At 31.8% G+C, this 26,731-nt stretch overlaps 1 protein-coding gene across 2 annotated transcripts in view; it reads right to left on the bottom strand.

The window, feature by feature from the left end:
* CDase (neutral ceramidase) overlaps positions 1-26,731 on the bottom strand; it is a 307,463-nt gene that overhangs the window by 101,616 nt on the left and 179,116 nt on the right. For both annotated transcript variants that reach the window (XM_075373680.1, XM_075373672.1), the window contains exons 9-11: positions 22,089-22,283; positions 5,874-6,098; positions 5,138-5,233 (exon numbers count right to left, since the gene is read on the bottom strand). In XM_075373680.1, the coding sequence (XP_075229795.1) occupies positions 5,138-5,233; positions 5,874-6,098; positions 22,089-22,283 (516 nt within the window). The remainder of the gene's footprint in view (positions 1-5,137; positions 5,234-5,873; positions 6,099-22,088; positions 22,284-26,731) is intronic.

The following is a 26,731-nucleotide window of genomic DNA, read 5'->3' as shown; positions in this document are numbered from 1 at the left end:
ATCTCCACGTTTTCAGATCTAACTGTACTGCAGTCCAGTAAAAAACATGTTTCAACATTTTCATTCAAACTTAATTTTTTGATTCGATCTATTAAATTTGTGTTTCTATAATGTGCTAAAGTATATTTTTTTAAAATTCAGCTAGATAAGTGTCATTGCAAGCGTTCGCACTTACAGTAACAGTGACAGTAAGCGAGTTAGTTAAGCCGCCGCGCTGTATACCGTCGCGCCCTTAAAAATCAAAATTCAAAAATTCCGAAAACGGATGTTATATATTTATCTTTGTAAGCCAAAACCTATTGAATATCATTTAGTAAATTTGGAAATGAAAAAAATTGTGATCGTGTTTTAATATTTTTATCTTTCTTCACCACTTTTAAGATCGAATTTCGAATAATCTAGTAATTGAATTTTAGATATTTAAGTGAAAATTACACACACCACAAATCAAGTTTAAATCTTCATTTGTTACCGAGAATTTCCAAAAAATATTCGGGTTTCAAAAATATACAAACATTTATTTTAATCCTTTATACTCGGAATTTAAAAAATACATTCTTAATGTGCTCTTACACCGTACGAAGAATGTATATACAAATTTTCATCAATTTATCTTCAGTAGTTTTTGGGTGTAGATTATCAATGGCTCACGACGTTTTATTTTATGTACTTGTGTATATTAAAAGATCCGTGCTGAGTGAAAAGATATTGTAAAATATTATTAGTTAGCTGCTAGTATTTTTAGATCTGAACATAAATTTCAATCATTATTAAAACCTGGTCAGTAGTTAAAACGTAACAAGCGGACAAATAGATAAACATCGGCTTGCATATTAAACCTGGATAATTTCTTTTAGTTTCTGCATGAATCACATAAATATACCCATACAGTAATAATGAATTTTTGCACTGAAAGAAATGAACTAATTTTTTTGTAAACAATCAAGAATGTCTTACAGACATGAATGTTTTCTCAGTAGGCTTGACAAAGACCATCACTTAACTATAAAAAATGTCCGTCTGGTGAACATGCTTGATAGTATTCGTCAAAAATCAAAATATTCACACTGTTATACTGAGTCCTTTCCTGAATTTTTTCTATTATAAAATTATATGAAGCAAATAATTTAGTGAAAGATAAAATTTTAATTTCATTAAACCATATGCTAGTTAACTCCAATAAGAATTTTACTTCATACTTGTTCTGTTACATAACGCACTATTTTAACTTTCTTACGTTTCAGAGAATTTCAAGAATGAAATTAAAACAGCAAAAAAATGTTCGCTGTTAGAGGATGTCACTAACCAAATATTAATAAATCGATGAGGACAAAATTTATTTTCATATAAAGCTTATCTTTGGTGACTTCAAAATATGTTTAGAAAACTTGAATGCGTAAAAGTTTTACCTTTTTATAAAGAACATTTTATGCTGTACAAAAAAAAAACTTTTAATATTAATCTGTCTTACTCGAAGATATATTGGTATTGGCACTGTGTAAAAAATGAAATCAACAAGGAATTTTATATTTAAGTCATTAGTACTATTTAATAATATCGCATTAGGATAATTATTACTGCACGATTCCATAGGGAATTTTTTTTTATAGTAAAAGTCCAACTATTTATGTTGGTCTTTCATAGAAACATCCAGTTATAAAACTTTTAAAAACATCTCAGCCGTTCGATTAAAAATTAATTGATATGAAAGAAAATAATTTTTCAAAATCTGGAGGTTCATTAATCCTTCAGTAATAGGAATTAGCAGACTTGTCAACTGATACTGTGGCAATCTACGCCACAGATATATATATATATATGTATATATATAACACGATTATCGTATATACATATATACATAAATTGTTATTTTTTAACGAAGTTGGGTTTTTAAAAAAGCAACTTTTATTTTATTTACACTTAATACTTTTATAAAATAGATATACATTCCATTAATCGTATTAATTATATAATGTTTGGCGTACCTGCTAAATTATTATTAAAATGTTAGATATACATTGTAACAGGTTGAGTACTATAAGAGAAGTTACATTTTCACTTGCTTAGAAGTAATTAAAACATTTCATAAAGACAAAGGCTTTTCAATTCATAGAAACAATAGATTTCTAGAAACACATTACATTATTAATGCTTACATCTCCTAAATACTGTATTTTAACTTGTATATATATATATATATATATATGTAGAGAGAGAGAGAGAGAGAGAGAGAGAGAGAGTGAGAGAGAGAGAATGAATGAAGTAAAAGGGAGGTTAACTTGCATTAAGCTTTATGGCTTATTTTTATTTTTCTAGCTATGTATTTTTATACTGTATACACACATTATATATATATATATATATATATATATATATGAATCGACACATTATATACTGCATAAGGGTATACTAATCGGGTTAAATTTTACATGCCGAGTTTTTGCAGATCTAGACCAACCAAAGAAGCATTATTTTAGCCTTGAAAATTCCGGAAGGATAATTAAGTTGTACGTTGGCTTGTTTTTTGCTTGATATAGAACGGTTTGGAGGAAATTTGCCGAAATGATTTCTACGTTTGGGGTATTCATGAAAATTAACTTTAGTCACAATTGGTCAAAGACACAGGAATATATGGACCTAAAAATAGTATTTTAAAATTTTACTCAAAAGGCAGGTAAATTTTTTCGCATAATTTGATGCCCCTTAAATAGCTGAGATACTATCTGATGGTATTTGGTTTCATTCAAACAACCATAAAGGGGTGCAGGCAAAAAACATTTTTTTTTTTTCATTTTTGTAGATTCTGGACTCAAAGTTCCTACTCAATGGAACCAAATCAGTTTCTGCATGAACGTTAGACCTTTTGCTAGCCTATTCATCCATTATCCAGCCTCGGTTGACCGACAAAATAAATGGTTTCTGCAGTACCTTACTGTTTGTGTTCAGCCATCAGGGTTTTATTTATTTATTTTTTTATTTACAGTAAAAAATTACCTGATAAGAACTTAACTTAAGTCGTCTGACTTAACGTATATTTAGTTCAGTTTGAAAATTCCATAATTTCATGCGCTAAACAATGCTGAGGATCGATGAGTCTTCTTTAAGGAGATCATTGCGTGTTCTCAGATAGCTACTTAATAACTGGAGGTAAATTGTTACTGTGTACATTTTAGCTAATTAATGTAGAATTGTCCATCACTAACGTGTTGCTCCACGATCCTCGAAAGTTCTGAGAAAAATCCCTCTTTCTTCCAAAAATATTTGGCGGAATCGATGTCCACGGTCTGGAAGTTCATTTGAAAAACCCTCTTTCGATGAAGATGTATTGGATACGTATTTCAGGTAAATGCCCACTGGATTTCTGCTAATGATATAAGGACTCTCCACATATGTATTTACTTCGTTTGGTGATGTGGTTCTACGTATGAAACTATCCATTACTTTTTATCCCCTAGTGGTTGCACAAATAATTTGTATAAACCAATTTTTCAAACATGGTTACCGCTGATATATTAAATAAATTATAAAAAAAATTGTTAAAAAAATGAAAAATCCACCTTACTAGCAAATTATAATTAATAATAAAATTTATTAAATTAATAATAAAGTTTATTATAATTAATTTGCTGTTAAGGTGGATTTTTCATGTTTTTATATTTTTTTTTATAACTTGGATAAAACGTTTTTTTTAAATTTGGAGTTGAGTTTTTATTATACACTTTTGATCAGTTATTCAGAAGAATCTATCATTTTTATTTTTGTCTTTCACCTAAATTTAATTTCAATAGTAAATATTATTACATTCAAATTAGAATATAATCTAATAAGCAAGTGTGTAACGAAATAATTGGCAGTAATTTTATATTTTTCATGAATTATGCAGGATTAAATCCTTCTTTTAATTCCAGAGATTTATCACGATAATACCGCAGAATTCATTGGTTAACATCTGTATCTTGAAAGAGTAGTTTCGGGCTCAGTGTATAAATTTGCATGAAGTAAAAAACTAAAAAAAAAAATTACCAATAAATAATTCTTTTACCAACAGAATCCGCAATTAACAATCCTTAATACTGTGCGTCTGCCGGAGCTACAGTCGTGGCAGCTGTGAGTAATTTGATACAAATTACGTTGGAAATACCACAGAGACTTCATGAAGTTTGCTTATTAATTGTTGCGACTTATCAAATACTGAACATTACTACACATACTAACGCAAGTCTCATTGCGTTAGTGGTTTTTGTAGTGGTGCATCAATTATATCACAACTATAAAAGAGAAGGTGATAGGACTGCAAAAAAAAATTACTTTACCTCTTCAGTCTTGAAATAATAAGGCGTAAGCCTTATATAATTACAGCTAATTGATTCAGAGTAAAAGAAATTTTCAATCATTATGTTGACTTTTGTACATCTTATCTTATCATTGTTAATAGTATAGATTTTTCTGAATGGGAAACTCCATTTATTATTCTACAATATTTAATTGCTACAGTATTCCAATATAGTGAATTTCCTTAATGTTATTTTAATACGTCATCAAGTAAAACTTTTTTTTTAAATATCAGAGCTTCTTTGTGGTTGAATCATCACCTACAGAATCGAAAACTATTAAATAATAATTACTTCATGTTTAGATTAAGTTAGCTTTGTATACGAAACAACAAGCGAGACTATTTTATTTAATAATAATAACCAGCATCAAGCAATTGTAAACGTTTCAAAATATTTATTTCATTTCAGAAAAAGGAGTCTGAAAGATACTTATTTAAATTAATAGCGAGCAGTTAAATATTGAATATACGGAGGCATATGACATATTGGTAGCTTAACTATAAAATTAGAATAAGAGATATTTTTCTTTTATATTAGTGGAAGCTATTAATAATTAGATTCACACTTTTATTTCGCAAAACTATCCTTAAACCTTGTAAACTTGTAAACCTTGTTCAAGATCATAATTGTCTTTTTCGACGTCCCAGAAATAATTCTTCTTGTGTTTTAAGTTAATATACTTACTGATGCTTTTAAAATAACAATCTTAATCCATTAGAGTTGTTGTTAATTATAAAAAAAAAACCAATTATATAAAATAATTCCAAAATCTTAGCCTATGAAAAAGATAAACATATACATACTTGTAAGGATGAAATCGCCATATTCTTGTAATGCTCTAAGTACAGACTTAAGGTGTGAGGCCCATAAATAGTGGATGCTCCCTCGTACCGCTGCAACTGAAAAAATAAAAAAATAAAAATATTACGTGAATAATCTACAGTTTTTTGGCAAACATAAACTAACTTCATTCTTTCTTAATATAAATATATTTTATATTTAGAAAGTATGTATAAGTTTATTACATCATGAAATTGTAATAATTATTTAACTTGTTTACAGATTCACAAGTATAATCTGAACTCCAGAAATCCGGTGATTAGATTGCTCCGATTTCTTCAACAATAATTTAAAAAACAATTAATAATCTTTCTACCATCCCATAATTGTCTAAATAATCAATTAAAAAGATAAATAACGCAGTCGAACTCGCAATCGCTCAAAAGGATACAATTTAAATCAATGTTGAAAAGTGTTTTCTTCGATGCAAAAATATAAAAATATCTGATTTCAGTATATTAGTTTAAGAAAGCAAATACTACAATTTGTGTATGTGTGTGTGTGTGTGTGTGTGTGTGTGTGTGTGTGTGTTCGCGTGCGCGCGCAAATATGTATAGATAGATTTCTGTTTCAATCAGTAATAGAAAATTCTATTATTCCTCATGTATTGCATACCTTTATCAATCTATTAAATTTACTTATATCTAGGTCATAAATAAATTAATATAAACTCATTCAATATAAGTAAGTCTAAATTACATTATACTCCTCAGGCGTTGTGATGTAATCACTGTAAGTGTTGCAGAGACCGGCTATAATAACTTGTTCTTCGGAAGCTAAACCTACTGCCTCTTGTAGTACTCTACGGAGTCGACGTCCAGCCATTGTGGTAAATTCTCCAGGAACGCAAGCAATGATTATGGGTCCAATAAAAGCAAGCTGAGTCGAAACTATTGCTGGTTGCCATTCCAAAGGAAAATTCATCTGAAGAAGAGTAAAATAAAAATTTAACTAAATAGAAAAATATTTTTTATATTTTAGTATTTTGTACAAGAGAATACCAAATACAAAAATTATTTAAGTAAATATGATTCATTAATCAATAAATAAAAAATTATGTATCTTAGTTGATAAAATTGTCCCTGATCTGGCTTAAATATCGCTTATGATTATTCTCATGCGCATGGGTGGCATTGTTGAAACCTGAAATAATTTAAAGAAAAATACTTTCTTCGTTTTTTTAGAAGCTTATGTACGGAGATATGATAAGAAAATTTTTTAAAATATCATGCTTGATCGGAATTCAAAACCTAAATCTTCCGAATGAATCAGCCGTTCATTATAGTCACGGCGAAGCAACCTCTTTTTGATTGCTCTACTCTTAACATTACAGTTATATTATTAAGATAACATTCATAAGGATCGTAATCGTTGTATGCAGAGTTTAAATTCAGTGTTCAATAATTAATATTAAAAATTCAATTACTATTAATTTAAAAATAAAATTGCAAAAAATATTTTTTTTTAAATTAGAAGGGAATTATTTTTTTTTCAAATAGTCTATTTTCTAAAACATATGAATTAAAATTACTCTGCTACGAGCTCAGTTACAAAATGTTAACATAATTTTAAATAAAGAAGTATTTCTTTGGAGTACTTATATATTTTATTTCTGTGTACAAATAAACCATCCAAGTATGAACTCTTATCCATCCAATTTTTTTTAAGAATACATTTAATTTATTGATTTCATCTTAAAACATATATCCCAAACTTAAGGCATAAATAAATTCTCAGAACACGTCGACTATTCATACTGATTTTTTTTTTTTTAATGAATTGACTGAGATGATGAATTTGGTTGTTCCATACTACAAAGAAACTTAAGTTTCTTTGTAGTATGTAGTATCATCAAGAGAATATACCACCATATCAAATAATGTAATAAATACATATTAACACAGTTAAATAATATTTATATATACAATTTGATAGTTTTCTTAAACATGGTTTCCGCTAATATACTTTAATAAAATAAATAAAAAGTGAAAAATGCACCTTACCTACAAATAAAAAATACGTTCTCTAGATCTTTCCGTTTTTCAAATCATCAGGAAATTAAAATATTATATAAAAGTCAAAAATTAAAATTCATTACTGTCATGACTGTTTGCTTATCAACAGTATACTGAAGAAAATTTCAAAAACAATTTTTTTTTTTTTTGTTATGACTATTACCTTTTTATGTTTATATTTATAAACATAAATATTTAGTATTAAAAATAATAAACCAGAAAATTCTAATTATGCTAAACATATCTTAGATAATGGTCATACATGCAATCCTAGTACTTTTATAAAAATTTTAGATATCTCTTATAACTATTTTAACACATGCAATTTAGAGAAATTCCACGTTTATAGGAACCATAAAAATCTAGTTAATGAACAAGACTATTTTAAAGAGGATAAATTATTTAAACATAACACATATATAAACAAAAAAGATAAGTTATAACAATTAAATTGTTATTCCTGATAACATGGTTTCTGTTAATTTTATTTTATTCCACCAGAACAGACTTTATATTTTCTTCAGTATATAAGCAAACAGTCATGACTGTAATTCATTTTAATTTTTGACTGTTAAATAATATTTTAATCTCCTGATGATGGTCTGAAAAAACCGATAGATATAGATAACGTACTTTTTATTTGTTGGTAAGATGGATTTTTCATTTTTAATTATTTTAATTTGATAATTATTTATGTATTTTTCGGGTCTTAATTAATGGGCAGTAGGAAAATAATTAAATTCTGTGAAAAGTGAGCTCCATTAAAAAAAAAAGTACTCCAACCTGAAATTTTAGGTGGACTATATATTTTAAATCAAAGCAAATGGAAAAGCGTTGTAGGGAAAAAGCAAGAATTGAGCTACAAATACGAGTATAATACCTATCACTTGAAACCTCCCTTTAAAAAATGTATCTTTGTCTACTGTGTAAAAATTGATACAATCAAAACAATATCACACTAATAATGGCAAAAATATTACCAGGGTTTGAAAAATATTCCCGAAAACTTGAGAAATCTGTTTTGAAAGTTAATAATAGCGTAGATTACTAGCTTTTAATGTTTCATTTTCATCGATAATTATAATTTATTTCATTTACTTTTTATAATTATTTCGTATTTTATAAGCTTGTATTATTACATACTTATAATACAAGTTTTTTTATTGATATAAATTTGTCACACTGATCGTATATATAAACTCACTGTATGTAAAGTAGATTAGAGTAGCACCTAATTTGTGTATGATAAAATTTTACTGTTTCTAAAACACTACTAAAATACTTCTTTGCTACAAAAAACACTTTCAGTTCTTTCAATTATTTAAAAAAAAAAAATATTAATAGCAATTGACAGCCCCGTGAAAGAAAAAGTTGCTAAAACACGTTGTTTAAGATTACTGTCACCCATTTCCTTTCCTATTAGTTTTCTACTTTCTTAATGACACCTTAGATCCCAACTATAGCCGTTGTCAATATATCGTTATGCGGCATGTTATTTGTTACTGTTCATTTAATAAATGTTCACTTCTTGACGCCTTAATATTTAATTATTAACCTTTGAATTTAATATAGCAAATACATTAAACCAGCAATATAATCTAATATAATTGACTCACTATAGTGATTACTGTTTAAATTAAGGTAACTATTAAAAAGTTAATTTTTCAATTTTTATTTATTATTCTGCAATTGATTTACTTGTTTTAATTTGTACTGGGTTAACGAAAAAAGAATGTAATTATCGAAAATACTAAAGGATAAAAAAGTTTTTTTTATCTAATTTTCTAACTCAAGTTTATAATATTCATAAACAAAGAGAGGTTAACCCCAGTTCCTGCTTCATATAATGTAAATAATTATTCTCATTACATCCCTACATGAACTGTAGAACTTCCTCTAGCAGTCATTAATAGAGTGCTAGAGAACTAGAGTGCTAGAGGATGAATGTATGTTAATACATTCATCGTTTAGTAACTGTATTAAATATAAAAATTAAGTATAAACAAAAATAATTTTATTCAATAAAAATAATAAAGTACGATCATTTAAACTAGATGGGATTAAACTAGCTACAAAATATGTAATTCTAGATATTAATCGGTAATGCAAGCCTATATACCCGTATTTTGTAGCAAGGGTTTTCTTGTTGAGAGAATTTGAATTACGGCTGAATACTGGAAACATAGCTTGGAGAAGCGGATGATATTGTTCACTGATAAAAAGTAAACAGATTAACAAAAGTACAGCATGAGTAAAAATTAATTTAGTTAAAAGTATTCTGAACATCAACAAGAAAAGTTTACTTGAGTAGTAAAAGTTCAAAAGAAAATAATAAAATTAAGAAATAAAAATTCAGTATCAGTAAATTATTTAGAAACCTTTTAATGAAATTATCTCACGTTTCAGTGTTAGTTATTTGATTGCTTACATTTTTTCTAAAAAAAAACAAAAAAAAATCTACGTATAATTGAAGAAGTAACTTTAAACATTATTGTATGCATTGGATTTGTTTGCCAAATTGAATCTGTTTGTTTATTAATTACACGGATATAAAATCTTCAACTGAAATTCTCCTCTTCATCTATATTATAAGTGAACAAAAGGCAATGTACATATAGCTTTTTATACGAAAACAAATTTAACTAATACTTTTCCTTAGCATTGTCGTAAAATTTGTTTTTCACTTCATCATAAAAAAAACTAGTAAACGCGATCAGGAATCAGTGTGTCTTTACTGTATGAATAGTTGCAAGGCAAATAATAAATAAAATAAAATAGAATAAAATTAAAATATGATAAAACAAAATAAATTGTGGTACATTCTTAGAAAAATTAAGTTTTTTAAAAATAAAAATTAAAATACAAAATTGACAATAAAAATACAAAGTTGCTTTACCAGAAAATTAGTAATAAGATTGTTGTTTGTACTAAACCCTTTGTTTTATTTTAGTTGGTAAAATATTATTTTTTGTGTTCTAAATCATTAGTAAAAAATAATTCAGTCTGAACATAAAATTTCAGAGAGTAACATGAGTGAGTCAAATTTGCACCTCGACATTTACAACCTTGTATGTGTAGTGTTAAAACAATATGCACCATTACTACATATTTTACGTGAGGAAGGGCGTGTAAGTAAACGAATCAGTTTCCATTCTTCAAAAAGTTTTGTAAACTTCATTATTTAAACTTTTATTTATCATTCGTAATTCATCTTTTTAATTGGTCTGTTCATCAACTGGGTGTGAATTTGAAAAGCGGAACTCTTCAGTGCCATCTATCAACTCCTAATTTTGTGGATATGCCATTTTCTTAAAAATAAAAGTATGTATTCCAACAATTAGCGAGAATCAATAAATTAAATTGTAAAATTATTTCCATCGCTAAATCTTTACCAATGAATTTAAAGTTTATTGATTTGTTTCATTATCATGAGACAAATCAATAAACAAACAAAAAAATATATATATATATAATTATGGTAAAAAATATTTTTTTACCATGATAATGGTAAAAAATATCTCTTTGATATTATTTTACTCCTTAATCATATTTCTACTAACATGATTAAATACTCTTTTCATTTACTTTCATTGTATTACTCAAATAAATTTTCAGAAACAAAAAGATCTTTAAAAAGTACTTTATTAATGTAACACAAATTAAGAATTTAAGAAAATGCTCTTATTAACTAAAAAATAGAAAATAGTTTAAGATCCACTGTTAGCTATCTAATAACTAATTTTTTTCTTATTATCTTCAGTCACTCTGGGCTTTTTTGACCAACGGATCTCTAATTTCCGTTATTCTCACTTAAAAGCAATTTCAATGATTATTACTGAAAATTACAGTAAATTTCGTTTTGATTAGCTCGATAAAAAAGGAGATTTATTATGACGGGAATGATGAAAATAGATAGATGTAAAAAGACATTGGTTTTGCGGAGAGGAACAGTACTGCAATCATTATAATAACATACATCAACAGTGGTAAAATAATGCCTCATAAGAAAATTGTAGCTACTCGTTTTCTTCCGACAGTATTTTTTTTTTTTTTTTTTGTTTAGCCTCTGGGTCCACTGTTAGGTATTGCTTCAGAGGATGAGATGAATGATTTGTAGCATGTGTGAAAATCCCATGCTTAACCGGTATTCGAACCCGGGAACTCCGGATGAAACTTCTTCCGACAGTTGCTGTAAATCACCCTCACGCATGAAAACATTTGTTTACTTTTTTATTAACAAATATCAGTTTATACGCGATGAAGGGTTGGAGCAACATAAAAGAATTTCAGTAATTTATAATTTAAACAAATTTTATTTATATCCCTCTTTTTAATAAATAAAAAAATCCGCTAATATAAAGCTCCATTGGATCAATTCGAGGTCAAATTATTATTATTATTTTTTTTTTTTTTTTATAATTTTAATATACAAGATAAATTTCTTTTTACATAAATAAGCGAAGGTTATTTTATATTGCTAATAATAAGTTTAAATAATTCAACCAGTTTTTTTATTTTATTAATATTTAATCAAATTTTCCTGTCCTTATCCGAGGCTTGTTTCCAATGCTTGCCACTAATTAAATAAATTCACTGGCCGCGTTACGAAGGCTGCGTAATTAAATTTAGTGGTAAGGCTACCGCATCGCTGCATCCAAACGTGTAGAAATGTTTTTCAAAGTTTACTCTCCTAGGGTCTTCCGTTCTCTCCACCGTTGAAAAATTTCCTCTTCTGTCTTCAAAACCGTTGTCTATTCGCCCGCTTTGGTTCGCCCCGGGTATTTTATTTCCTCGGTACCCACTATATCTGGTGAGAGTTCTCTCGTAGATGAGGTTTTTTCCCTAAAATTGTTAGTCGAAAAAAGACGTAAATTTAATTTAGAAACCTACATACCGTTTTTGGAATTTGAGAAAGCTTTTTAAAGGGTTAATAAGGCCCTTATATACAAAACTTTGAACAAAAAAGGCTTTCAAAAACAAACGGTTACAACGGTTCAGATTATGTTTAAAAAAAAAAAAAATTTTCATAGACACGGGTAGAAGTTGCTGGAAGACAATGAAATAGACCAAGGAGTTATACAAGGATTCAGAATATCGTCAATCCTTTTTTAAATTGTATATTAATGATATTTTAAGAGAAAGGAAAACAGCTGGTCTTCCAGTAAAGGAAAATTTTGTTATTAGTACAGCCCTGTTCGCGGTTAACCAGCTCCTTTCTGCAGAATCTTAAAATGACCTACAAAGATCTATTCGCCAACTTCAACTCCTATATAAGGAGTTAAAGTTGGTATAAGCAGTGGGAATGCAGAAGCAGATATTAGAAGGAAGCGAGGTAGATATTAAAATATATGTGGAACAATAAAAAGAGTCCTGGGAAATAAGAACAGAAGAGATATCCTGTTGATATTGCATTATGTTATAGTCGTCCCAATATTACTATATGACGGGTACTTAATAAAAGACACAAGCAAAACATAAAAGCTGCAGAAATGAGATTTTTAACAACATTCAAGGGATATTCCCGAATTAATCATCTTAGAAATGTGGATTTTCGAAATCAGTTGGTAGTAACTCTTATTCATGACAGAATATCAAGACACCAAGAGAGATAAAAAAGTCATGTTCAAAGGATAGAAAGTGGTAAAATTCCAAAACAGGTCATGGATAATAAGTCATTAGGCAGATGAAGTGTGGGTTGACCAATGAAAAAAATGGGAGGAGAATTAGCAATCCCGGAACAGTCCTATGCCTAAACAGTGGAAGGCAGAAGAAGAAAAAGATCAAATTTTGTACTACCAAGTTCGGTTTACTATTTCCTTAAATATTAACAGTAACAAAACCTGGTCCGTGTACTCGAATGGTTCACAAAACATACTGTCAACGTCAAAGGAAAGAAAAATGTCCTGCTTTTCCCTAATTTGTTTAAATATTTAATAAGGTGATTGAGCCAATAAATTTAAGAAATTTCAAGTTAGCGTTAATAAAATACAAAGCTTCAACTTAATCGTCTTTGATTTACCATTATTTGAATCCACTTGGATCTGATTATCTGTAGTGATTAAACCGTAAAATTTTTTACGCGAACATTGTAACAGCGGATAATTTAAAAATAATCAAGGAAGTTCAGCAAATCATTTTCAGAGGATTATCGCTTAGATAAATTAACGATCAGATTGTAAATCAGAACTTAAGTTAACGGCTAATTTACTTCTCTAGGAGTTCAGTTACGGATCTTAAATTGGCAAAAAATAAATTAATTAACTAGAATTTCTTCATCACCTTCATAGTTGGTAATGCATAGATAGAACTCAGTGCGTGGTTCCTAAATGAAATAATGAACTACCTATAACTTGAACCACCATACTTTTTAAACATTACATTCAATTAAACAAACCAGATTTGTCTGACAGAAATTAAAATTTTTTTTTTTTTTATTCAAATATTAAAATTTGAAACTTTCTTTAACTGTAAAAGTTAAAAGTTCAATTCAAAATGTTGAATGAAATTATCCTTTTACGTACAGTAAGGACAAGATTTTTTGAAAACTGAGAACTGTATAAGTATACTAAAATATTATAAAAAATTTGAAAAGAAAAATAATCAAAAAGCCTTATTAGAAACTAATTTCAAATTGTTGAACATAAATAAAATTATATGAGAGAACATAGGTTTGCATTCGAATTCCTTTTCAATAACTTTTGTGAAGGAAAATTATAACTTATTCTGCACTAAGAGTACTTAACTAAAAAATAACTGAGCAGTACGCATAGCATAACCTGGAAATAGGATTGTAGCTGGTATATAAAACAAGTAAAGCATAATCAATAATTAAATTTAAAATAATTCATCTTTTAAAGCATTTAAATATTTATTTCCGGTATGCCTGATAGGAAATTTTTATGGTCAGATGAAATATAAAAATACATTACATTACTGTTAAAATAACCGTAATAAACTGTAAAATAAATTGAGGAAGACTATAAATAATAACACTTTTAAATGTTAAATAGAAAGACTGAAATCGTGAAAAATAATTAAGATAACATTTTATTCTTAGAATTTTTGGTTACTTCAGACGTCTGAAAATATCTATTCAAAGATCATTACTGATTAACAAGTGACATGCAACATCCAATGAAATTTCGATAATTCACAATTTGTAAACAAATTTGAAAGTGTATTTCAAAGAAAATAAAAGATTTGTTAGACAAGTATTAATTTAACAACTGCACAATGTTCGGCAGGGCTAAAAGTAAGAGGCATGTGGTGCGGTAAATATAAACTAAAAGCAATAAAAGCAGAAAAATTAAAATTAATTTTTTTTCTTTTTCTTTTTTTACAAATATATAATTTTCTACAATAATAATAATCTCTTCTTTAACATAACTGTTTATTAATGCCTTTTTAATTTTGTTTCTATTGACGTTTATGACATTTTGTGTAACTGTTGAGTAAATATGTGCACGGTAATTGATCTTTACGTAGTATGCAACTGGTAATAAATACTTGTTTTTCATTAACAAACTCTTTTTTTTTACTCAGATTATGAAACCGACTTACAGGTTTTAAATTCTAAAATATTCTCACTAAAACAGTTATAACTTAAAAAAGTGACGGTTCAAACAATTATTAATCGGGTAGTAATAACGATATTCGTTTATCGGATAGTTGGATTAGTTTGAATTGAGCAGTTTATTAAATGGTCTGGGATAGATTACCGGGTAGAATTTGGAATTTTTTCACTTATATTTCATCCGTTTCATCCTTCTTAAAATAAAAGCAAGCGCGTGTCCGAGATCACAATAAAAATAAATAATTGGCTGTATTTTTAGAATTTTTGTACATATTCACACGGGCTTTCGTCTTAGGGGGAAATATTATTATAAAAGGTAATAATCTTCCTATAGGTTTTCTTCTTTTTCGAAAGAGAAATTTCAACAATTAGATTAAATTAACACATTTTAGCAGAAAATTGATTGAAGAATGATCCGCGAAAATTTTATTGATTATTATGAAGCGAGTTATCAATTTTAAACTCATCAGCCAAGATTTAGTGCGCCTAGTACAGTATTGGTCCATGAAAATTTGCTGACCCAAACTGTTTACGTAAATCAAATTATGTTGTATTATTTACTATTATGTTGTATCATTGACCAAGGTCAATAATAATAATAATAATAATAATAATAATAATAATAATAATAATAATAATAATAACACAACATCTACGTTCCACGTCCAGGGCGGCAACAGCTATACTCAAGTACATTACATATAGCTGGCTAACGTGGTTCCGAGTGTTGTTTCTCGGATATGCTTTTTTCGGTCAATTTACATCTATAGGCCGAATTACAAGACTGGACTTTACGGCCACCTGCAGATACAACATTCTTAACGATTACGGAAATGGATTAATACCGCCTTTAGAGCTGGCGATGTGGCGGCCACGGTCAAAGTTATTTGCAGTGTAACGGAGACCTTTCGTCGTCCACATGCCCCCCGCGATGGCAAGCATGTAGTTAAGGTGCCCATGTTCGGAGCATGGGAGCCCTGAAAGCTTCGGTGTGTAGGGGCCTGGAGTCAGTGCAGAGACTGCGCATCTGCTCTCTGCCAGGACATATGCCGGTTCCACCGGAGTACCGGAACGGACGTCCAGGGTTGGTAGCCCTGGAGTGGGGGTGTACCCCGGTGGCTAGCCTTACTACAACAGGGATTATTTGTTCATGGAAACTGAACAATTAAACGTGGCAGAGGGTTCACGCAAACACCCTCGTTTAGAACCGGCTGTTTCGCCTGAGGCGAAACGCCGAAAGAGTACGGAGATTAAGAGGATTGAGATTGAGGCTAGGAAAAGCTTGCAGAAAGCTTTTTTCAAGAGCAGCATCCCAAAACCTAAGTATTTGGTTATTATGAAGGAAGAAGGTAATTTCTCGAGGGTGAGTCCTTTCCTCATCGCTCGAGAAATAAACAAATGTGCTGGAGGCCCTGTTAAAGAAATAAGAAAAACTTCCACGGGACTTCATGTAGAGACTGTTAATGATATACAGTCTCAGAAGATTCTAGAACTGAAGAAAGTTGGAGAATTAGCTGTACGTGTTGATCCCCACGGCACGCTCAACACCTCAAGGGATGTTGTGGTCTGTCGGGATCTTTTAAATTGTTCGGAGCAAGAGATTGTAGAGGAACTGGCAGCACAAGGAGTAATAGAGTGCCGTCGATTGAATATGAGAAGGAACGGTGAAGTCTTACCCTCAGCTTCTCATGTCCTCACTTTCAACCGGCCTACTTTGCCAGAAAAGATAAGAACGGGGATTCACCGTTTGGATGTGCGGGCATTTGTCCCACAGCCAATGAGGTGCTTCAAGTGCCAACGCTTTGGGCACACCGCTCTTAGATGCGAAAGACCGCAAATATGCGTGTGCGGTGAAGAGGTGCATGAGGGAGAGCCGTGTAAAGAGCCTCCTACATGTATCAATTGCAAAGGAGCGCATTCTTGTAGATCAAGGAATTGTCCTGTCTACAAAGATGAAGTAGCTGTGCAGGAAGTTAAAACCCTGCAAAAGGTCAGCTACTTCCATGCTAAGAAGATAGTTAACGCCCGTAAGCCTAGAGCAACAACAACTTACGCTCAGGCTGCGGCTGCCGCTCCTGTCACTGCTCCAGTTGCTGTCGATGAGGGTCAACTCATAAGAAAACTTGCTCCGACCTTGGCTAATATGATTGAAAGAATTATAGACAATAAAATGAAACCTTTCAATAGTAAAGAGCCAATAAAGCCAAAGATATTAGTACAGCCTCCTGAAGATAAAACACAGAAAGTTGCTCTTACTCTCAAGAAAACGGACGCCAAAGCAGAATGTCAAGTCCGTCTCAGTGAGATTCTTGATGAAAAGAAAAAGGTGACTCCTACAGAGACTGTTATGGAGGCTCCAAAGCCTCCAGCAACTGAGTTGGCCTCTAAACCCCAGAGGCCACAAAAAATCACACAGGGAGAGCGAGTGTCCCCCCTCCCACAGGCGGTGACCGGTGCGATCCCCGTGTCGGGGAGTGGCCAGGTTGCCGCCTCTCAATCGGCGCCTGAAACCGGCGCCGATCCATATCCGTTGTCGTCGGCGGCTTCGGTGGTCTCCGACACGGAGACCGGAAGCCTTACAGGCGACGACCTTCTCCGCGAACATGCTGCTGTTCGCAACATGGAGAAGAAGCGAAAAAAAGGATAGCCGAAAGGAAAACCCAGACAATAATTTAATTAAAAATTAGTGAGTCGATAGTACAGTGGAACATCAATGGATGTTTTTCAAACATCCATGAGCTCCAACGCTTGGTACATGATGTAGACCCGATTTGAATCTGTCTGCAAGAAACGCATTTCCGCCGAAACCGAAGCGGTTGTTGTAAACACCAACCTACAAGCGGTCGCCGTCAGAATGAAGCGACCGCTTCAGATCACTGTGTGCAGCATATACTTACCTAATTATGATTGGAATAAGGATGACATAGAAAGACTAATTTCCAAGCTTCCCCCACCTGTTTTACTGGTGGGTGACTTTAACGCTCATAATTCTCTCTGGGGATCGGATCGAGTAGATCCCCGTGGAATTCAGAACTTATTATTTTAAACGACGGATCAGGAACCTTTTTCAATGCCAGAGATGGATCGACGTCCTGTATAGATCTTGCACTTATAAGTGGATCGATAGCACCGAGGTACAGCTTCCATGTCATAGACGATCTGCATGGAAGCGATCATTTCCCGGTGCAAATTGTAACTGATGTTACAAGAACAATATATCCCATCCCTAAAAGATGGTTATTTGAAAAGGCAGACTGGACGAGCTTCACAGCTAGAACGATACTCCCAGAAACAACTGGAGTTATCGGAGACGATGTCGACGCCATAACAAATACAATAATTGAGTCGGCATCGACATATATTCCCAAAACATCTGGGAAACTTACAAAAAAACCCGTTCCATGGTGGAACGATGAAATAAGTGAAGCTATAAAAAGAAAGAAAAGGGCGTATAACACCTTTAAGAAGCGTCCCAGTATAGAAAATCTTGTTGCCTTTAAGAAATACAGGGCGTACGCAAAACGTCTTATGATAGAATCGAAAAAACGATCCTGGCAGCAATACGTGTCATCCATTGACAAAACTACTACTGCATCAGATATTTGGAGGAAAGTGAAGGCGATTTGTGGGCGTAATGATTTTGCTCTCATAACTAGCCTTCAAGATGAAGATGAAATAAAAGACACTCCATATGAAATTGCAGAGCTGTTATCCAATCACTTCGAAAAGGCCAGCAAAACGGCCAACTACGAGGAAGGTTTTCGAACCAAAAAAGAAGAACTCGAAGGTCTACTAAATTTTAGAACTGAGTATAATTACTCATATAATGTACCATTTAAAATGGAAGAATTCGCGAAAGCGTTGGAAAAACCAGGTAACACAGCTGCTGGTCCGGATGAAATCCACTATAATATGATCAGGCAGCTGAATACCACTGCAAAGCGTAGATTATTAGAACTTTATAACAAAATATGGCGGGATGGAACGTACCCGCAGCAGTGGAAAAAAGCTCATGTTGTTCCAGTACCAAAGAAAAATAAAAATTTAACAGACCCCAATAGCTATCGTCCTATTTCTTTGACGTGTGCTATGGGGAAAATATTGGAAAAAATGATTAATAATCGACTCGTCTGGGTTTTGGAAAAAGATATCACCGTATCAAGCAGGTTTTCAGCAATACCATTCTACCACTGATCAAATGATCAGCTTAGAGGACATTATATATAACAGCTTTATTACAAGGAAACATTGTGTCGGAGTCTTCTTTGATCTTCAGAAGGCTTTCGATATGACCTGGCGTCATGATATAATGCTCCAGATACATGAATGGGGCATTCGTGGCAATCTGCCCATACTGCTCAGCAACTATATGAATGACCGTACCTTCCAAGTACGCGTCAACAATGAATATTCATCTGAAAGAATCTTGGAAAATGGCATACCGCAGGGTTCGCCGTTGAGCGGTACCTTGTTTACCATTGCCATTAATAAATTGATATTAGCCATTCCAGTAGAAATCAGCAAAAGCGTCTATGTTGATGATCTGGCAATCATGTATGCCAGCAACAAGACTGCTATGGTGAGGTACAAATTGCAACGAGCGATCAATGCTCTAAATGAAGTTGCAAGGAATAATGGATTCCAATTCTCACCAGAAAAAACGTGCTGTGTACACTTTTGTAAAAAGAGAATTCCTCATCAAAGTCCTGCGTTGACAATTGATGATAATCCAATACAATATAAAGACAGCGTAAGGTATTTAGGACTAGTATTGGATAAATCCCTTACATGGGGATTACATATACAGGACTTGAGTGATAGATGCAAAAGAGCCCTAAACATTACAAAATGTTTATCGAACTTAAATTGGGGCTCAGAAAAAGAGACATTATTGAGATTGTATAAAGCATTGGTTCAATCTAAACTAGATTACGGATGTATCGTATATTCATCCGCTAGAAAGTCGCACTTAAGAAAGTTAGACGTAGTTCATAACAACGGAATAAGATACGCAACAGGCGCTTTCCGCACAAGTCCGGCGGCTAGTCTGATGTCCGAAGCCGGAATAATGCCACTATATTAGAGAAGAGAGATCATTTTGTTAAGATATGCAGCACATGTATGGGCTTTCCCTGCTCATATAAATAATAAATTGTTTACGAATCATCCTATGGCTGCAGTATATGAACATCGTGCTACCTATTCCAGACCAGCGGGAATTAGGTATCACGAATTAAGAAGAAAATATGAAATTGCTTTACCAGAGACACTAGCGATTTCTACTAGAGAAATACCTCCATAGCTTTTGCCAGCGGTTAATACAAGTTTGGATCTCTCTCAAGGAGAAATAAAAAAGAAACCAGCAGTGATCATCCAGCAGGAATTTTTGTCAACCGTCAGTAGTTACGAAGAATATATTAGAATTTATACTGACTGTTCTAAAACTGAACATGGTGTTGGATGCTCGATACATGTAAATGAAGAAGCCCACTTTTGGAGACTGCCAGATGTGGCCAGTGTCAACACGGCAGAACTCACTGCAATTCAGCAAGCTCTTCGCTACACTGAACACTATTGCGAAGAGCACTATTGCTAATATGTTCCGATTCATTAAGTCATTCACTCGTCGCAATTCGGAACAAGAACATTAAGGATGTCCTAATTGCAAACATCCTGTCCATTTTATACATACTAAAACAACGAGGACAACGATGCGTATTTGTATGGACTCCGGGGCATGCTGGTATTACAGGTAATGAAATCCCAGACGAAGCTGCCAGAAAGGCAACAGTCTGCGATGATTTGGATGCATTTCCTGTAAGAGTGGCAGATGTTAAAAACCGTCTAACAAACATAGTAAGAAGCAAGTGGAACGCTGAATGGAGGAGTTTAAATACAAAATTAAACTCAGTTAAAACTTCTCCTTATAAATGGAAAAGCGACTTTAAGTTGACTCGCCGTGAACAAGTAGCGGTGACCAGACTTAGAATCGGTCACACGCGATTAAAAAATTTATATTTGTTAACCGGCGAAGTGAGACCAATGTGCGGTGTTTGTAATAAAACACTGACAATCAAGCATCTAATAGAAGAGTGTACCATATATGAGGACCTCAGAAAGAGGTTCCGACTTAAAAATAATATTAGTGCTGATCTGGATAATGGAAATGAAGAAAATATAGTTGCATTTTTACACGCCAGTGGACTTCTTAAAAGTCTATAAAATGGAAGTTTAAAGCTGTGGTAAAAGATACTCTAAGCGGTAGTTTTATATATACATATAAGGGAGTGTCGAAGCGTGGCACGTATAGTGACGGGAGGTAGCCCTGTTGCCTAGGCCATTTTGGCTCACCTGCATTCAAGAGCAGTGAGTCGGGGTGTGTCCGATGGTGGCATGGGGGACCCTCAAGGGTGGATTGAGGGCGCGAGGCTATGGGTGTACGCCGTGCATGCCTATGGCCTGATATAAGAAGGATTCAACTGCCACGGCACCCTGGTACGACTGATATACTGCTCAACGGCGGTTCTGGTCGCTCCGAGGGTGCTTAAACAAACTATAAATGAGACTTCGTAGAAGAAAGAAAGAAAGATATGGTATTGATAAGTTTAATTTTAATTTTAATTTCATGGTCTTTTGAGAACCTATCTCAAATTTTAATATTGGGGCCCTTTACACCCCGTAAGTGTTTGTGATTGTCCTTGTCTTTCATGTTTTAATGTTTATTGTGAAGTTTGTGCTTTTAAATAAAATGTAAGGGCCCTTTACACCCTTACATATGACGATCCAGATGGTGATAGTAATTTCTTTTAAAGATTGTGACGAGGGCTAATGACCTTAGCAGTCGATGCCCGTAAAATATCAGATAAAAAAAAAAAATAATAAAAATAATAATAATAATACTGACATTGCGTCACAGATTGTGCTATTAGGTAAAATATTGTCCTAATAACACAAAAGTTCTTCAGAATGACAAAATAAATGTTGAATGATATTAAATTTGTGATACTTCTTTGAACGACATCCTTCAAATCGGATTACACCATTTTACGTTAACGTTTAACTTCTGGAATTAAAATCCTTTCAGATTTGATACGATAAAGAGTACAGAAATTCATTCTTCCACTTTCATCAGTAAAAAATTATTAAAATTATGAGAAAGTCAATATTTAAATAAATTTGTCTGTTATAAAGAACGGATTAAATTACTTTCTTTTTCTTTATTCTCATGCACATATTTTTGGCAACTAAGGATAACATCTCTAATACAAATTTATACAAATTATTACGTCTTTAATTCTGAGGTAATAACTATTTTAAATAATTTACCTCTCCCGTAGCCAAGAGGATCGGTTTTATTCCTTGACATTCGACCTGATCTGAGCTAGGGCCTGCAATAAAGTTACGAATGATATTCCAGAAAGGATTTGTTGCCTTCATAGCTTGTTTAAAAGAGAACGCACCGGGTCCATCTGTAGTACCAGCAGCGAAGCTGTAACCCATTGCAGGCTGACAACCTTGCACCTGCAAAATAACAAAATTATTTTACTTTGATGATTCTTAAATTTTCTTTAACGCATACTTCGATCGATAGCCGCTAGAAGTCTTTTTGAAATATGTAATCCTTACCGGTACGACTTTCAGTTATGATTTCCATTTTTTTTATAAACGTATCAGATAACAGGCTGGTCTCATAAATTCCTCAGCGAATGCAACGAAATGAATAAACATTTTTAACAAGAAAGGTAAATAGCTAAATAACTATGTAAGGCTAATATGTTAAGTTCATTCAGACCTCTTTTTTTCTGTTTAGCCTCCAGAACTATCGTACGGTATTACTTCAAAGGATGATATCTATGAATGCAAATGAAGTTAGTCTTGTGCAGTCTCAGCTCGACCATTTCTGAGATATGTGGTAATTGAAACCCAACCACCAAAGAACACCGGTATCCGCGATCTAGTGTTTCATTTACATTCATGTATATCATTCTCATTCATCCTCTGAAGTAATACCTTACGGTGGTTTGGAGGCTAAACAGAAAGAGAAAGAAGACTAGATTAACCCGAGGGGGTTAGTTTTTCTTCGATGAAAAACAAAAAAGCAATAGTACAACAAATACAAAATAAATTATTATAAAAGAAATTGATAGCAAAAATATTTTAAAATATTTACCTGTTATTAATAAAAAAAAATAATATATTAACATACCGATTAAAATTTACCTGGCAAATATTTACCTTAAAAGAAGATTCAACTTAAGTTTAAATACTTAAAAGAAATAAAAAGTAAATAAAAATTTAGTTATGAAATCAAAGTAGAATACTGTACAAGCTTAAAGCATTTATTGATTTGCTTCAAGCAGGAGAATACAACATATCTCCACTTAGGGAGACATTCAACCCACTCAGGGCCTTTAATTTTCAATTGTAATAAATTAAATCATTCATTTCATCTTCATTTTTATCGTAAATTTTATTATCCTTGAATTAATATAAAGATTATTTATTTCTTCAAATACAACATTTTGTAATTAAAACCATCATTTATTTTACCACTTCGGCCAGTACTTGGTTAGTTATCAATTATTTTTAATATTAAATCCGTAATATAATAAATTAACAATTCCAGCAAACTATATTTTCGCAGAACACCAGAAACTGTTTATATTCCCAATAATTTATGAAAATTAGTAAACGCCCAGATGAAAAATTACTTTAAATTTTTTAGGCTAAAATTGTGAAATAGTTTTTACTGAATTTATTGTACACCCTTGATAACTGAAAAAAAGCCAACCATGTACCGAATATAAAAACCAAAATGAATTAATTGTTTACGTAGAAAAAGCAGTAGTACAACAAATACAAAATAAATTATTATAAAAGAAATTGATAGCAAAAATATTTTATTCTGCGTAGATAAAATACATTATTAAAACAAAATTAATCTGCTTTTTCGATCTCAGTTTGAGATAGAAAAAAATTAAATCATAAAAATCATTTTGTTAACGGAAAACTACTGAAAAACAATGTTATTTCAAAATTCAAGCAAAAACTTCAATTAACAAGATTTCATATCGTAGAATTTCAATTGAATGTTAATTTTAACTAATCTTTCAATCTCTAAAAAAATAAAATTTTTTATTAAAAATGTTTAAGCTACCCATAATTTATTTGTACGCATTTAACATTCATTACGGTATTGAAATTTTAGAATAATACAGTAGGAAGCATTATTTTTGCTTAAAATTAGCTTTAATTATCTGCAGTTATAATGAATTAATAATTCGATATATCATATGACATTAATGACATACTGAATCGGAATTCATCATTGAATGGGAATTCTTGATCTTTTTATACGTAAGTTTCCATTTATCCAGTTCTTCTTTTCTGTGCTTATTTCCAATATTACATCATTCGCAATAAAAAAAAAAAATCTCAAAAATCGGTATGATTGTACATTTACTGAAATCCATTACTAAATGCTTGGCAAGTATTACTTTTAATAGCATTTTGAATACTGTCAGATCTGTATTTTAATTGGAGGCAAATGCAGAATATACGTTTAATCTTAAATATAAGTAAATAATTAATTAATTTGGAAAAGATGTTGGTTACAAGAAAATTTTGCAAAGTATTTTAATTAAGAGCCGAAGAACAAGGTCGCTAAAGTTTAGTAGAATTACACTCTATCTAACATGAACGAAACTAAGCCGAGGATGTTAATATTTTTAATATTACTTTTTCATCAGAGGAAAAATTTAAAAAGAAATTATGAGATTAATTAGTACTACTTTTCATAGTACTACGCTATTTTATTTTTTATTTTCATAACGCTAACGCGACGTTGTCACGTTAATTTCCTTGCCTCTTAATGAATGTTTTTGTATCCACCTAAATCCCTCTTTCACCATATATTTTTCAGCAAAATCCACTCTTTACTATGAAAATTTAACAACAAACGCATATTCTCATCGGAAATTTACCCTCAGGTTCTGCATCAACAGTCGTAGTTTATTATTTAATGTACAGAGTTATCATAAAAGAATGGTGCGGTTTTGAACATGGTTTAAATTAAAACAGAATTACTTACAGTTTATGTTTTTTATTTTTCAAATTTGTCGTCTCAAAAATTTTTTTACATAATTAATAAATTTCAATATGTGCGCCCTTAGTCGCTCGACAAATGTCCAAACGATACTCAACTTCTCTCCAAACATTACTTAACATTTCTTCGTTAATGGTTGTCATTGCCTCATTAATCCTGTTTTTTAAGCGGTTTAGGTCGCGAATTTTTTGTGTATAAACAACGCTTTTGATGTACCCCCACAAGAAAAAATCGCAAGGTGTCAGGTCTGGACTCCTTGGAAGCCAAAGTATGGGTCCTTGCCGGCCTATCCATCGATCTCCAAATTTTTCGTTCAAAGCGTCCGTGACCAATGCATTGAAGTGCGGGGGAGCACCATCTTGTTGGAAATGAAGCCGATGAATGTTTTCGAGTTCATCCAGCTGAGGAAAGCAATAATTGGTTAACATGTCAAAGTACACAACTCCATTAATTGTTTTTTCAGCAAAGAAGAAAGTCCCTATTACACGATTTTTCATCACACCACACCAAACATTAACTTTACGCGAATCGCGTTGTTTCTCAATAATTGCGTGTAGGTTTTCAGACCCCCATATTCGTGAATTATGTCTGTTAACACACCCATTCACATGGAATGTAGCTTCGTCTGATGATAAGTGATATCATCTAAAAATGATTCGTTTTCACTTATTCTGTCCGACATTTCAACAGCGAAATTGTAACGTTTTACACCATCATCGGGTTTCAATTCCTGCAGTATCTGCATTTTATAAGCGTGTAATTTCAGTTTTTTATGTAAAACTTTGTGAACTGTTGATTTTGGAATACCTAATTCGACGCTTCGACGGGGGATGGACTTCCCAGGACTTCTAATTGTCGATTGTCTAATTAGTTCAACCGTTTCGTCTGGTACACTTGGTCTGCCGGTTGATTTCTGTTTCTTAACTGATCCAGTTTCTTGGAATTGTTTGAACCAACGTGTTATGTTACTTTGTGTGGTGGATCTCTTCCGAATTCACGTCGAAACGCACGTTGAACTAAAATTACGGATTTTAATTCAGCCATCAATAAAACACACTTTGCTTTGTCTTTATCCGAGAACATAGTAACTCACTAAATTCACCGCAACAACAATACAAGAACTGACGTTGTGGTTACAACTGCTGATAAACAAACTTTTTGGTTTGAGGCTTTCAGGGATACCAATATAACATCTAGAAATTTCCCTACAATCTTCCTATGAATTACTGAAACCGCACCATTTTTTTATGATAACCCCGTATTTTATTATATAGATACATTAAAGAATCGTAAATGAGATGGGGATTCCTAGATCTTTTACAATGGTCCGATTCTTGGAATTCCCCAAGCATCATTTTCTTTAATGTATCCTCTTCGGTGCCCAGTGCAGTTGACAATCACGTGAGCTGTTAATGTTTATAAATCAGACCGTCGGCATCCCAACTACCAAAATATTTCATATAAAGCAACAAAATTCAGTAAATTTATCGATGAAGCAGTTTATTTTGCGTGATCTACATCACTAATGTATTTTATTATATAAATCTGACGGGGATTCCCAGAATCTACTTCTGTAGATTTGCGGGACTAAAATAATTTCATATACATACACTTTAACAAATAAAATTAAAAAATATTTTCAATGTTAATGTAAAATAAATTAAAATTTGTGTCCTTAAGACCGAAGTGAAAACTTGTATGGGATCGCAATCGTTTCGAATTAATATATATTACAAGTAGTATATAATGTTTACATTCAATAGCCACTTTAACCTTTGATCCCTAGAACCAATTTGACGCAATATTTTTTTTTTTGTTATGAGAACGTATTGAAATATTTCATATAAACAAACACTTTGACATA

This window comes from Lycorma delicatula, chromosome 1 (genome assembly GCF_047948215.1).
Source record: "Lycorma delicatula isolate Av1 chromosome 1, ASM4794821v1, whole genome shotgun sequence".
NCBI classification, from domain to species: domain Eukaryota; kingdom Metazoa; phylum Arthropoda; class Insecta; order Hemiptera; family Fulgoridae; genus Lycorma; species Lycorma delicatula.
Note: the sequence above shows the minus strand (reverse complement) of the source record. Positions and strands in the feature narration are given on the sequence as shown.